The sequence below is a fragment of the Citrus clementina genome, unplaced genomic scaffold, assembly GCF_000493195.1.
Source record: "Citrus clementina cultivar Clemenules unplaced genomic scaffold, Citrus_clementina_v1.0 scaffold_8, whole genome shotgun sequence".
Classification (NCBI taxonomy): Eukaryota; Viridiplantae; Streptophyta; class Magnoliopsida; order Sapindales; family Rutaceae; genus Citrus; species Citrus x clementina.
Window position 1 is genome coordinate 17,752,711 of NW_006262022.1, and position 14,322 is coordinate 17,767,032.

General features: G+C 34.8%; 1 protein-coding gene across 2 annotated transcripts; it reads right to left on the reverse strand.

Annotated features, from left to right (window-relative positions):
* Positions 1 to 10,998: 10,998 nt before the first annotated feature.
* LOC18034691 (putative wall-associated receptor kinase-like 16) lies at positions 10,999 to 14,118 on the reverse strand. 2 transcript variants are annotated; one of them, XM_006423966.2, is made up of 4 exons: positions 13,227 to 14,118; positions 12,818 to 12,967; positions 11,723 to 12,418; positions 10,999 to 11,627 (listed from the first exon to the last, which is right to left on the reverse strand). In XM_006423966.2, exons 1-4 carry the CDS (start codon positions 14,086 to 14,088, stop codon positions 11,173 to 11,175), a joined length of 2,163 nt encoding a protein of 720 aa, XP_006424029.1. In that variant the 5' UTR covers positions 14,089 to 14,118; the 3' UTR covers positions 10,999 to 11,172. The 2 variants fall into 2 exon arrangements, with proteins under 2 accessions (XP_006424029.1, XP_024034387.1); XM_024178619.1 differs by lacking the exon at positions 12,818 to 12,967.
* Positions 14,119 to 14,322: the final 204 nt, after the last annotated feature.

Sequence of the window (14,322 nt, forward strand, 5' to 3'; positions counted from 1 at the left end):
AATTGAAAAATAATGTTTTCATATTTGAGCTGCCTTTTGTTTTCTACTATTTTTTTATAGATATTTTTGTCTATAGTACATATTTAGAGGGATAAGGTTCTTGATGTTCCTTCTTATTTAATGTATTTCTTTCTACTTATAAATTTTTATATTCACTTTAAAATATAAATTTTAAAAATTAGCCCGGGGTAATATTAAGTCCTGGGTCCGCCCCTGTTGCTCTGTTTTGGTTCTGTTATTCAAAATGGTAGACTGCTTTAATTTTGTCATTTTACATATATACATACATACATACATACATTGAGCATGCATGACCAAGCAGCTGCTATTGCTTTTGAAGATTGCCACGTTTGGCTTCTTTTTCATTTTTTTTCCTCCAAGCGGTGCATGACATCAACAATGAGTGTTTTTGTTGCCCTTGTTTTTGTTGCGTTATTTGCTACAGCTGACATCAGCCTCTGCTATGGCAACTCCTACGTGGGTTGCAAGGAAAGTGAGAGAGAAGCACTTTTAAAGTTGAAACGCAATATGAAAGATCTTTCCAACCGTCTTGCCTCTTGGATTATTGGTGATTGGGACTGCTGTAAATGGGTCGGTATTTTTTGTAACAACTTCACAGGTCATATCCTTGAGCTCAACCTCGAACATCCTTTCGGTTATCTCAAATACTCTGATGCTGAAGATGATGATCATTACATGAGGTCAATACTGGTTGGTAAGATGAATTTCTCTTTGGTTGATTTGAAGCATTTGGTTCACTTGGACTTGAGCGTTAATGATTTTCAAGGAATTCAGATACCTAAATATCTTGGTTCTCTTGAGAACCTAAGATACCTCAATTTCTCTGGATCCAAATTCGCTGGGATGATTCGTCACCAACTGGGAAATGATTCCTCACCAAGTGGGAAATCTCTCTAATCTGCAATATCTAGATCTCAGTTGGATTGATTGTAGGTTACAAGTTGATAGTCTTTTATGGCTATCAGGCCTTCTTTTGCTTGAGCATGTCGACCTGGGTCAGGTGCACCTTGGTAAAGCCTCTGATTAGTTACAGGAGATAAACTTACTCAATTCTTTAAAAGTAACAAAGTTGTCCTTCTGCAAACACTATAATTTTCCTTATTTGTCCTCTACAAATTTTTCCTCCGTTAACGCCCTTCGTCCTTTTGGAAAGTATTTTAATAACACTTTGTTTCAATATGGCAGCTGGATTTATAGTCTCCGTCATTTAGTCTTCATTGTTCTAAGCTACAACCAATTTCAAGGTAAAATCCCTAGTACACTAGGAAACTCAACATCTCTTAAACATATTGATTTATTTCATAACCAGTTCAATTCTGCAAGTCCTGGCTGATTATCTAAGCTTAATGAATTGAGTTCCTTTTTGTTGGATTTAGTTTCTTGCATGGTACGATTTCATCAATTGGTCTTGAAAACTTGACTTCTTTTATCAAAACACTCGACTTGGAGGGAAGATTCCAACATCATTTATAAGACTTTGTAAGTTGACATTCTTTTCCTCTGTCAAATTAAGTCAAGACATACCACAAGTCTTAGATATTTTCTCTGCATATGGTACATATGCACAAGTGTCGCTGATTTTGAGCCATTGTCAGATTTCTGGTCCATTGACAAATCAACTCGGCCCATTTGAAAATCTGCACAAACTTCTCCTAAATCATAACTCTCTTTCGGGTTCGCTTCCAGCTGCTCTAGGCAAACTATCATCTTTGAGAAATATTGATTTTTCGCTAAACATGTTAAATGGTTCTATTCCATTATCTTTGGGGCAAATCTCACACTTAGAATATCTAGATTTGTCTAACAACATGTTTGTAACAAAAAAATAATAAGTGCAGAAAATTTTATCCAGATACAAAAATAAAGAAAACAGAAGTGCTGCGTCTATCATTCACATCACCAGCCCCAATCTGCATCAACAAAACCACTAAAAACAAAAGGTGTATGCTGTTTGTACATTAGCCCAAAGCTCAAAGTACCTTTTACATAGCGAAGAACCCGCTTTGCTGTAGTAAAATGATGCTCAGATGATTTATCCATTAACTAAGAAATGAATCCGATGGAGTATGCAATATCTGGTCTTTTGATAGTTAAATAAAATAAACCACCATTAGGTTCTTGGAAAAGTGTTGCATCTTCCATTGGCTGCCCTTCCTGTTTAATTAACTTCAGCCATGGTTCCATAGGTGAGCTCATTACTTTTGATTCCCCCATATTAAAACGATTTAGTAATCTCCCTGCATAACCTTTTTTGAGATACAATATAGCTATATGATCTTTCAACTTCCAAGCCAAGAAAACAACTAGCTTCACCCAAACTTTTTATTTCAAAACGGACAGTCAAAGCATCTTGAATAGGGGTGGGCGCGGTTCGGTTTGGTTCGGTTTTTTACTAAATTTTTCATAATCGTTCGATTACGATTATTTTAAAATCATAATCGCGATTAATCAAATTACCGAAATAATCAAATACTCGATTAATTGAAATAATTCGATTCGGTTCGGTTCGATTATTTTGATTATGGGCCTATTGGGCCTATTTTGGGCTTTTTTAATTTTAAAACCTTAAATTAATAAATCTACAACAAACATAAAAAATTAACAAACAAAAAATAAAAATACGTCTCAAACAATGTTCAATAACACATAACATGTTCAAATAACAAGTTAAAATCAAAATAAATCATAATCCCAATTACTCCTCTGCTTGTTCTTGTTGAAATATTATATAGAAATGAGCTTTCAATAATTGTTTGAATAAAAAATTTTGGAAGTGGGACAGTCCTGGAAGAGTTGAAAACGTTGATCAAGATAGACTACTTGTAGTTTGCTTATATTAATGATCACGAGTTTAATTTAGAGATTTGAGCCCAAGTCCCTCCATTTACGTTATTAATCATTTTTTTTATTAACGCTAATTGATTAGAGGAATGTGATAACGAAAAGATGAAAATACCTGCTCAAATGCTTTGCCGAGTGCATACTTACAAATCCACTAGTTTAGCTTTTAATCACATATATAAACCACCATCGTCACAAAATTATCATATATTACACAATAATCAAAGCAAATTATTGAAAAGCTATGAAGCTAACCAACTCGGCTCATCTAAATCTACTCCAACAGCGAACACTCACAAGTCCAACAACGTTAAACTCTGTTTCAAGTTTTACTGTTTTTACTCTCGGCATGAGCACATCATCATGTGAAACCATTAAAATCCAAGTAATAGCAAACTCACAAGTTGTAGCTTTGTGGAGATCACTCGGCGACGAGCAGCAGCGGCGACCAGCAGCAGCGACAGGCTGCAGCAGCAGCAGCGAGTAGCGGCAGCGGCAGCAGCAGCGACGAGCACGAGCAGCGGCAGCAGCAGCGACGAGCACGAGCAGCGGCAGCAGCAGCGACGAGCACGAGCAACAGCAGCGATGAGTTCAGGGGCTGAAGGTCACGAGTTCAGTGACTGAAGTGAAGATCAATTTATTCACTTTAGGTTTAGGGATTATATTATTCGGTTTATTTGATACTCGGTTCGGTTTTTCGATTTTTTTTTAAAAACCGAACCGACTGGTTTTACTATTTTCTCTATATTACTAATTCGGTTTTTTGGGTGTAAAAAAACCGCAAAAAAATCGAACCGAACCGATCGGTTCGGTTCGGTTTTTGATTAATCAACTATTTTTGCCCACCCCTAATCTTGAAGACAAATTATTTCAGCACCATTGTCTCCAATAATTATCATATCATCCTCGTAAAGAAGAAGTATTGTGCATATTTTGGCTATTTTATTAACAAATAGGCTTAGATCTACATTTGAAGACTTAAAACCATGAAATTCAAGATAGCAATCTGAAATACAAGTTATGCAACCCAAGAAGAGGGGTAAATTGGGTTTTTAAAACTTTAGCTAAGCAAACAACACAATAATTCAATCTAATGCCTTAATGAAATCGAAAGCAATAAATTCAATAAATCATAAAAATAAAAGAGTAAGGGAAGAGAAAACAAACACAAGGATTTTTACATGGTTCGACAATCTCCTCATACGTCCATGCCTTCAAGCACACCGTTCTTGAGGATTTCACTATCCAAGCCTCCCAAGGCTTCAAATGCTTACAATTGAGTTCCAAGATGTAAATGAACCTTTACAACAAGAAATTATCATTTATCCCTAATCTTTTAACCTAAGTGTATCCTAACACTTAAGACCTCTCAATTTGATTTTACAAAAAGGATTACAAAAATTTCTCTCACACAATGTGTTTGAATACAAATGAAAGCTCAATATATGTGAATAAATGAAATGAATACACAAAGTTTATGCTTTTAGATTTGCAGAGAAATACTCAAAATGTTAATGGTTGCATCATTTAAAATGATTTTGACTTGAGCCAATTTATAGTTGAGGAATACAACTAGCCATTATTGACTTTTTGGTGATAACCGGCATGCCGTTTTTGTGAATCCGGTTAGGCGCTTTATGTTACCATTATGTTAAAAAATTTAAATTTTTGCATATCTGGTATGCCGCTTTTCTGAATCCGGTTAGCCGCTTTTATTCTAGAGAGTTTTTGTCTATAATCGGCTTGCTGCTTTCTTTAATCCAGTTAGCCGCTTTGCTATAGCATTTTTTTCCAAAATTGTAGTTTTGCCCTAAACCTTTATAAAATTATACTTTGGCTCAAAACGTCATAAGGCTTTGCAAAAAGGTCCAATTTTAAAATTTCTAAATAATGCTTGTTATTTCCAAAACTTTTTAAAATTATGATAAAGCCCAAATTTATAGAAATTATAATATGGCCCAAAACGTTTCAAACATTTGTAAATAGGTCCAAATTTAGAATTCAAAATAATACTTGAAAAATAACTGATTTCATAAAATTATTTTCTTGCCATAAAAGCATAATGTGTAATTCTTTGTTTATCCAAAACATGTGGTTTGTTATCATTAAAATCAACATTTTATAGCCACATAGGCTAACATAATCTTACCATAACAAGCTCTTGGAGCTTGTTTGAGGCCATACAAAGCCTTTTTGAGCCTACACACATAGTCAAGGAACTTTTTAGAAACAAATCCATGTCGTTGTTCCATGTAAATATCACGATCTAACTCCCCATGGAGGAAAGCATTCTTGCCGTCTAGTTACTATAATTTCCAACCTTTTGTTGTAGCAAATGAAATGATTATTCGAATTGTTACCATTTTAGCAATAGGGCTGAAAGTCCCCTCATAATCATGACCATATAGCTGAGAAAAAAACATGAGCAACAAGACGAGCTTTATGCCTATCAATTGTATCATCTGTCTTTTTCTTCAACTTATAAACCCATTTGCAAGTAACTAAATCAACATCTTTTGGTTTTGGAACAAGCTCCCATGTGCAGTTCTTATTTAAGGCCAAAATGTTTTTCTTTACTACTTCTTCCCACTCAGAAAGCCCTTAGCTTTATTGTAAAATTTAGGCTCACTTTCACATGCATCTCCAATAAAGAAACAAGAGAAAAGAGAGGATTGGTTTAACTGAATTTCATAGTAAGTTAAATAATAAGGTAGCTTTCTTTGTCTTGATGATCTTTGAGTCACCCCATCAGAAATCTCATCTTGCTGGATGTTTTCTTGGCATGAATAAATATTGCTTCCCCTTTCACTGGATGCAACATCTTCATAAAAAGGTGCAAGATCAATTTTGCCTTTAATTTGACAAGATGACACTTCATCGAACACCACATCATGGGAAACCATAATCTTCTTTGTTTCTAAATCCACATATCTCCACATATCTCCAATCTTTCCTATGAGTATCATAACCAACAAAAATACCACCCTTAACTTTTGGGTCAAGTTTAATTCGATTATTTTTTAATATACGAACATAAAAAACTGAACCAAATACTTAAAAATAGCTCATATTGGGTTTATGATAGTACAACACTTCAAAAGGAGATAATACTTTTCCTGGCCATGGAGGCAAATGATTGATGACAAGACAAGGTGACAGAATACCTACTACCAACAATTCTCTTGGAAGATTCCTTGCATGTAGCTACGACAAGCACACAGATGTAAGATGTGCCAACTTGCGCTCAGTAACTCCATTTTGCTGCAGAGTCTTTGGATAAGTCATTTGACGCTAAATCCCATGTTCCCTACAATAATTTTCAAATTGATCAGATATACAGTCTCTTCTATTGTCAGTGTCAAGACACTTTATTGGAACCCCGAATTCTTTCTCCATATCCTGCTTGAACTGAATAAATTTAGATAAAGCCCCACTTTTGTGTTGTAAGAAATAAACCCTAGTGAATCTAGAAAAATCATCCACCATAATCATTACATAATGACAACCAGTGTAGCTAGAGGTTTTTTTCGGTCCTATGAGATCTGAATGAATTAACTGTAATCCCTAGCAGAAGTTACACTAGCTGGTTGATTAATAACTTCAATGAACAAACATTTCTCCTAATTTGGTTGTTCTGATTCATTACTTTCATGTGCAACATTTGCTCCTGTTAGGAAATTGAGCTTCCTCCCAAGATCACTCCAAGTAATTTGTCAACAATAAATTAACAGAGAAATTAAATGGAGAATACACCAATCACACAACACAAGATTTACGTGGAAAACTCCAAATTCGGAGAAAAACCACGGCCGTTGTCAAAAGACAACCAGAGAAAAAATATTGATTATGTGAAAAATTATTACAACCACAGTTTCAGAAATAAATTTTCTCTCACCCAAGCCCCAAATACATAATCTCGAGAAATATCTCTTAACAAAGCAAACCCGTAATACCCATATTAAGGAGCCACATGCTCATTCAATATAACTACATACTTAAGAACATTTCTCTCACTCAATTTCTCACCTAGACTTAGATTGCTTCTCTGAAAATTTAGGATGCCAAGCTCTCAAATGAGAGCTTCCTTTTTATAGGCAAGATTTTGCCTAAAATCAAGCGCACCAATCTTGATCAAAATTGGTGGCTTAGCCATCAAATTTGATCAACAAATTTGGTCAATAAATTTGGTGCTTAAGCCACCAAATTTGAAGCCTTTTTTAAAAAATCAATTTTCAACAATCTCCACCTTGATTAAAAAAACAATTATAACTACTACTACAAAACGATGTCTTCACCAATAATCATAATTCTCAACATAGAGAATTATCATACTCCACCATAAAGAGTATATCACTTTGAATCAACCATTCTAAGATTTTTCTCGGCACATGTCAAACATATCCGCTGAAAATTATAGTGCAATTCTCATGCTTGATTTCCTGAGAATTCTTCAGCCATGACATAACTTTTCCACCACACACCTTGCATTTATACCAAGCCAATGACCGCGTGCAAACTTGTGAACCCAGCTGATCATAACATGTTCTCTTTCATGGCAACTTAGAGATCTACATGCCAAAAGAACTAACCAAGTCTCTTATAAAAAGGAAACTCACCATCTGCAAGAATATCAGTATCTCCTTTATTGATTCTGGAGTAATTTGCCGAGCCCACTCCACCTTCTTGACAATTTTCTTGAGGTGCCAAAATTGTCCACACCTTCAAATCTTTGTACATACCAGATTGGATACTCCTTTGACTTGAATTCTCTACAAGCTAACAAAAAATCATTCTCCCATTAATTTTTCAACAACATCAAACTCCACCAAGTTTGAAAAACACCAGCTGCTGACATATTTGCTTTACAGATCAGCCTATTCTCTTCACCACAAACTATTTGGATTGACCCCCACTACTTCACATGAACAGTACTGTATACATGAACAATATCGTATACGTGAATAGTACTGTTTATGTGAACAATATCCCAATACCAAAACTTCAATCAATGGCTCTAATACCACTGTTAGGAAATTGACCTTCCTCCTAAGATCACTTCAAGCAATTTGTCAACAATAAATTAATAGAAAAATTAAATGGAGAATGCACCAATCGCACAACATAAAATTTTCGTGGAAAACTCCAAATCCAGAGAAAAATCACGGCCGTTGTCAAAAGACAATCAAAGAAAAAATATTTATTATGTGGAAAATTATTACAACCACACTCTCATAAATAAATTTTCTCTCACCCAAGCCCCAAATACATAATCCCGAGAAATATCTCTTAACAAAGCAAACCTGTAATACCCATATTAAGGAGCCAAATGCTCATTCAATATAATTATATGCTTAAGAACATTTCTCTCACTCAATTTCTCACCTAGACTTAGATTGCTTCTCTGGGATTTTAGGATGCCAAGCTCTCAAATGAGAGCTTCTTTTTTATAGGCAAGATTTTGCCTAAAATCAAACCCACCAATCTTGATCAAAATTGGTGGCTTAGCCATCAAATTTGATCAACAAATTTGGTCAATAAATTTAGTGATTAAGCACCAAATATGAAGCCACTTTTTTTTAATCAATTTTCAATAGCTCCTACTTCATCCAATTTAACACGACAGTTTGATTTGATATATCTTAGTTTTCCGCATCAATTACATACCATTTTAACTCAGCAATCACGCTTAACGTGTCGTATGAACTGCCCTTTAATTCGGGATTGATCAGCTATTGCCTGCTTGGAAGAATAATTCTTTTTTCTCTTGGTCCTTGGTGTATAAAACATCCTCTATATGTGAAATAGACCTGCTGCTATTGATAACTTGTTTTTGTATTGTTTTTTATTTGAGAGCAAGTTTTCTAACTCAACCATCGAAGGCTGATTTATCATAACACCTTTGTACTGAAGAGATAAAAGGCATAAACTCTTTTCGCAAACCACGAATAAGATAATGATGCAAACATGCATCACTTATAGGCTCCTTTATATCCAACTCGGAAATTTTAGAACACACATTTTTTATTTTCAGCATTCTTCAATTGAAAGGCTACCTTGAGTCATCCTAGTAAGTTCATTCTCCAGATACTGCAGCTGCATTGTGTTCTTTTTAGTGAACTGTATTTCAAGCGACTTCCACACTTGTTTTAGTGACTTTACATCACAAATATGCTCTATGTACTCTTTGCTTATAAATGTATGCAAAGTAAATAAGGCTTTCCTGCTCTTAATATTCCATTTTTGACGCAACTCAGTATTTTTTGGGGTTATCCGTTGGAATTTTTGTTTTATCACCAGAGAGGAGACTCCATAAATCGTGCCCTTGTAGATAATCTTCCATGCAAAGCTTCCAAAAATTGTAATTGTTACCAAAAATCTACTCATCGGAGGTACAAGATAAAACACTTCCACCATTCATCTTTATTGAGTAATAAGACCAAACACTTGGTGGGCAAACAAGCTCTGATATCATGTAACAAAGAACAAATAAGTGCAGAAATTTTTTTGTAGATATAAAAATAAAGAAAACGGAAGTGCTGTTGTGATTATATTCAATCTGACAGTACAACTTCAATTTATAATAAAAAATACTCTAAAATATCTCAACTAATCTCGACTAGAATGTTAAAAAAGCTCTTAAATTTATTCAACAAGCATAAACCATAACTAACTCCTAGATCAAAGGAAAGCTAACAAACTTAATGACTGGTTCACTTAAAAGTGCTTTACTAATTTATAACAAGGTTGAATAAAACTCTTTCTGAAAATCAAATTTTACTGTATAATATTAATGGAAGGAGTTAGAACTTAGCGGAGATTTAATTAAAATTTACTTTTTTATCCCTATTTAGTGAAAAAAAAAATCATAAACTAAACAATATAGATTAATTAATACTGGTAAAATTACATTTAAAATAACGACATTGTCAATAAACTACAAAATTAAGGGTGAGGTTATTTAAACCCGTAAATGTACTGTTTGTACTCAATTATACTAAAATGAACACGTGCAAATAAAATTACCAAGAAAATAATTAATTAATTAAACTCACTCTTTGCATAAAAATAAAAAAAATAAAAAAAAAACTCAACCTCTATTCTCGTATTAGCTTGACTTTTATCTTTGAGGTGTTGTGTACTTAAATAGATAATTTTGTATTATTGTCTTTGTAATTGAAGACCTGATTCAGATAGCAATATTTTTCAACAAACTCCACTTGTCTTGGCATCATGCACAGAAAAGATTAATTGAGTACAGACAATAAGAAAAGTAGATGCAGTGAGTTTAAATAGTAAAATAAGGTAAAGAAATTAAGGGTTAGTTTTGGGATAGAGAAGAGTTAGTTGAGCAAAATTTTAAAATTAAAAAAATTTTAATAGCAGGTATATTAAGTGAATGAGTGTTAAGAATAGTTTGATGGTTTCAAACAATCACATTAAAAATTAATGGCTGTCAGGTATCCTAATTTAAAAATTAAAAAAAAAAACATAAACACTAACAGACCAAATCTAGAAGATTAACAACATCATCTACAAGAAAAAAAAATTAAATTAATAAATTGTTTTGATAGATTATTAAGTGCCAAAGGCCTTGGACTTAAAGTAACTGAAGATTCAGAAAGAGGACATCACCTGCAACAGTAGCGGTGATATTAAATCCCCGGCAACTGATGCTGCTACACAGCCAATTCATCAAATACTTAATCTATTTTAGCAAACACCTCATAAACTAATCAAACCGTGTTACTGTTCACCGCGTGATCAAACTCTATTTTTAACACTCTATTGGAATCTCTGTCACGCACTTTTATTTCATTATTGGCTACTTTGGAACTCACTGATTTGCATTCATCCCAATTTCGTTAGAGTAAAAACAGTCTTGATGCTTGAGAAGGGTAATTGTTCAGGTGCTGCTACACAACCAATTCATCAAATACTTAAATCTATTTTAGCAAACACCTGATTAACTAATTAAGAGGATGCAAAAAGGATAAATTGCCAAAGTCGTACAATTTCATACATTTATGAAATTGATATCCTTCCTCACGGTTTCTTTGAAATTAAAGGGACTGAATCTTTGGAAAAGCAACCATACTTTGGAAAAGTGACCCAGTCGAAGGATCAAAAGGAGGAAAGACTACTCTAACATTCATTTACATCACTACATATACTTAGGCATTAAGCAACAATACTTCAATACAAGTCAACACAAATTTTTCGAAGGCAAATAATTGTGGAAACAGACGCAAATTTATTTATATGCGTTTCGTATAAGATGAAATACTTGTACAATGATTGACACTGGTCCAATCACATACTGTAACCGTAGTTCTCAATATCAAATGACTCGAAAGTTTGAGTGTTTGGTTGGGCAATCACAGCCGTTGCATGTGTTGATGATTCACCTAACAAATGCTCTGTCTCTTCACTGTTCTCCTGTGCCCATAAATTTTCATGCAACCTTTTCAACCTGTCAAGCTCCTCAGAAACTTGCTTCATTGTTGGCCTTTTCGAGCCGCTACTTCTTAAGCATTCACTTGCAAGCTCCGCAACAATTTCTACCTCCTCCAATTCACTTTCATCAGCAACCCGAAAACTCAGAATCTGACGCAAACTATTATTTTCAATTGAAGAGAGAAAATATTGAACAATGTTTATCTTCTCATTGGATGCCGGTGTCATGTGCGAGCCAGGCTTCACCCCTGTTAACAGTTCCACAAGGACAACCCCAAAGCTATACACATCACTCTTCTCTGTCAAATTACCTGTCATTATTAGTCGGGAGCTAGTTAGTTTAACAAGTAAAACATTTTGGGTGGTACAAGAGATCTCTAGTCAACAGGCTGGTGAGAAAAATTACCTGTCATTAGATACTCCGGATCTAAGTAACCAAACGTCCCTTGTATTTTCGTGGCCATAGCAGCTTGATCTGGCGAAATCAGCACTGAAGCCCCAAAATCAGCTACTTTTGCTATATACTTATCATCCAAAAGTATGTTGGAGGATTTTACATCTCCGTGAATTATTGGGGGGCTTGCTAAAGAATGGAAATAGTCAAGAGCTGAAGCAATTTCGGCCGCGATCCCAAGACACATTTTCCAAGTTCTTAACACCGGCGAACTCTTATCATGGATATGGTGAGATAGAGTTCCATTGGAAACAAATTCATAAACCAGTAGAGGCACTTTGGTTTGCAAACATAGCCCTAAAATCTTGACCACATTCTTATGGTTTATTCGTGACACAATACCCATTTCCTTCTGAAATTCCTGATTTATACGAATTTTGTCTGACTCTTTAGGCTTCTTCACTGCAATTTGGGTATTGTCAGGTAAGACACCTTTGTAAACAGAGCCAAAACCACCTTCACCTAAAAAGTGGCTTTCATCATAATTTTTGGTCGCTTTAACTAGCTCTGCGGCACTGAAAATCCTCACTGACTGGTGCTTTAGTATCTCACCACCATTTTTTAAGAAGTTTTTCTGCTTTCTTCGTTCCATACATGCAATGAAAATTAAAATTCCCACAATCACACTGAATATAACTGGTCCAATAACTGCACATGTTTAAAAAAAAAAAAAGAATTATATAACAAAAATTGCATGTGGAAAGGAAAATGATCCATTATAAGCAGCATTCCAACTTCACGCCTAATCTCAAAAGATTTTAACATTGAAAGCTTCACTTTACCTCCCTTGTATTACTAATTTTACCAGCTAAATCATCATTTGACAAATATGATGCATAAAATAATTAATATATTAGCTACCGTGTATCAAACTGTCATAGAATCTGAAAAATTAATTACTGTCATGCATCTTAAAAGGGAAAAAAGACAAAACACAAACACTAAGAAATCTAGATGACAAACAATAATAATAAAATGACAAAAGCAATACTAACAAATAAATAAAAGAAACAATAGAAAATTTAGAAAGAGGACATCAGTCATCACCTCCAATGATAGTGGCGATGCGAAATCCCCGGCAATCGACTTTACCATTGCCGTACATGCCAATCGGACAATCGCATGTATAACTCCCTATTGTGTTCTTACACTTCCCTTCACAATGGTACTTTTCTTTATCTAGGCATTCATCAATGTCTGTCACACGTGCATAAGGTGACATTTTTTAATAAAAAAATTAAAGAATACTGATATTTGGACCAAAAAATTAAATAAAACGCTGACAAAAACAATATACAACCCCAACGGAGTTTGAGTATTTAATTTTCTAACATATTAACTCCGCATCTGTTTTTGTCGGTGTTTTATTGATATTTAGCCGCTTTATCATTTCTGTGAATAAAATGACCGATTATTAATTAAAACAAATAAAAAGAGAAGAATCAAAGAAACATACCAACACATCCTAGATAGGGATTTCCCTGAAATCCTGGCTTGCATCTGCAACGATACCCTTGTCCATTTTCAGAATAATAACAAGCAGTATTATCACCGCAGCCATAAACTTTGGAATTTGGATCATCCGGGCACTTCTTTTCTTTAACTACCCATTCAATTGTAACATTTGAACTTGACTTATCTTCAGAGGCTTGAAATTCTGCTATATTGAAGGTTTCGTCTGCTAAGATTGCATAATCACACGGCATGAACTTTCCCGTATATTCGTGATCATATATGCTACGAAGAGTGAGATTCAACGACTTGAGACTCTTGGGTAATGGAATCTGGCAGCAACCGATCCCCGAGCAGGAACTTTTATCTAATTTGGCAGATTCTTTTGTGCATATGGAAACGCAGCCAGTCCAAAAACTGCCATTAGGGTCACCCATATAGGCCAACGTATCGCAGCCGATAGCCGTGAGCTTGTTCCTGGTGTCTGAAAACCTTAATGGTCTGTATCCTAATTTGACATAAGGATTGTTATAATCTGAAGTTCGATTTCCCAAGCCATCGTAGCAGCGGCGAGCTGTAAAAAAGGATGCGATCATGGAGCCATTTTCAATTGATAAATTGAAAACTTCAAGATCTCCAATCATCAATTTGGGAGGAGAGTCCCTTCTACTGCAGTTTAGAGAGAAATTTCGGTTCAATGCACACATGGGGTCGTCAATCCCGAACGGATAAGGAACAGTGACAAGTCCACATTTTTCCTGGCAACCAGAACCAGGCTTTACATTCGAGCTGCTTGCTGCTGCCAGAGAAGATAATAGCAGCATCAACCGCAGCATCCACATTTTTTTTGCAACTTTATTGATCATTGGTCCTGATATGATGATACCTTTAACATGTTATGTTTTTGGCTCCTCATCTTTTATATATTCATTTGTTCAACAATGAGAGCATGCATCAGTTACCGTCTGAGGAGACCGACTTTCAAAGACTTGGGAGTCCTCGTGGGCCCTTAACTCATTAAGTCATTTTACTTATGTTCATCCAGCCGCCTACTCAGAAAAATCTATGTTTCTGTGATTTAATTTTAAGAGCTATGTTGG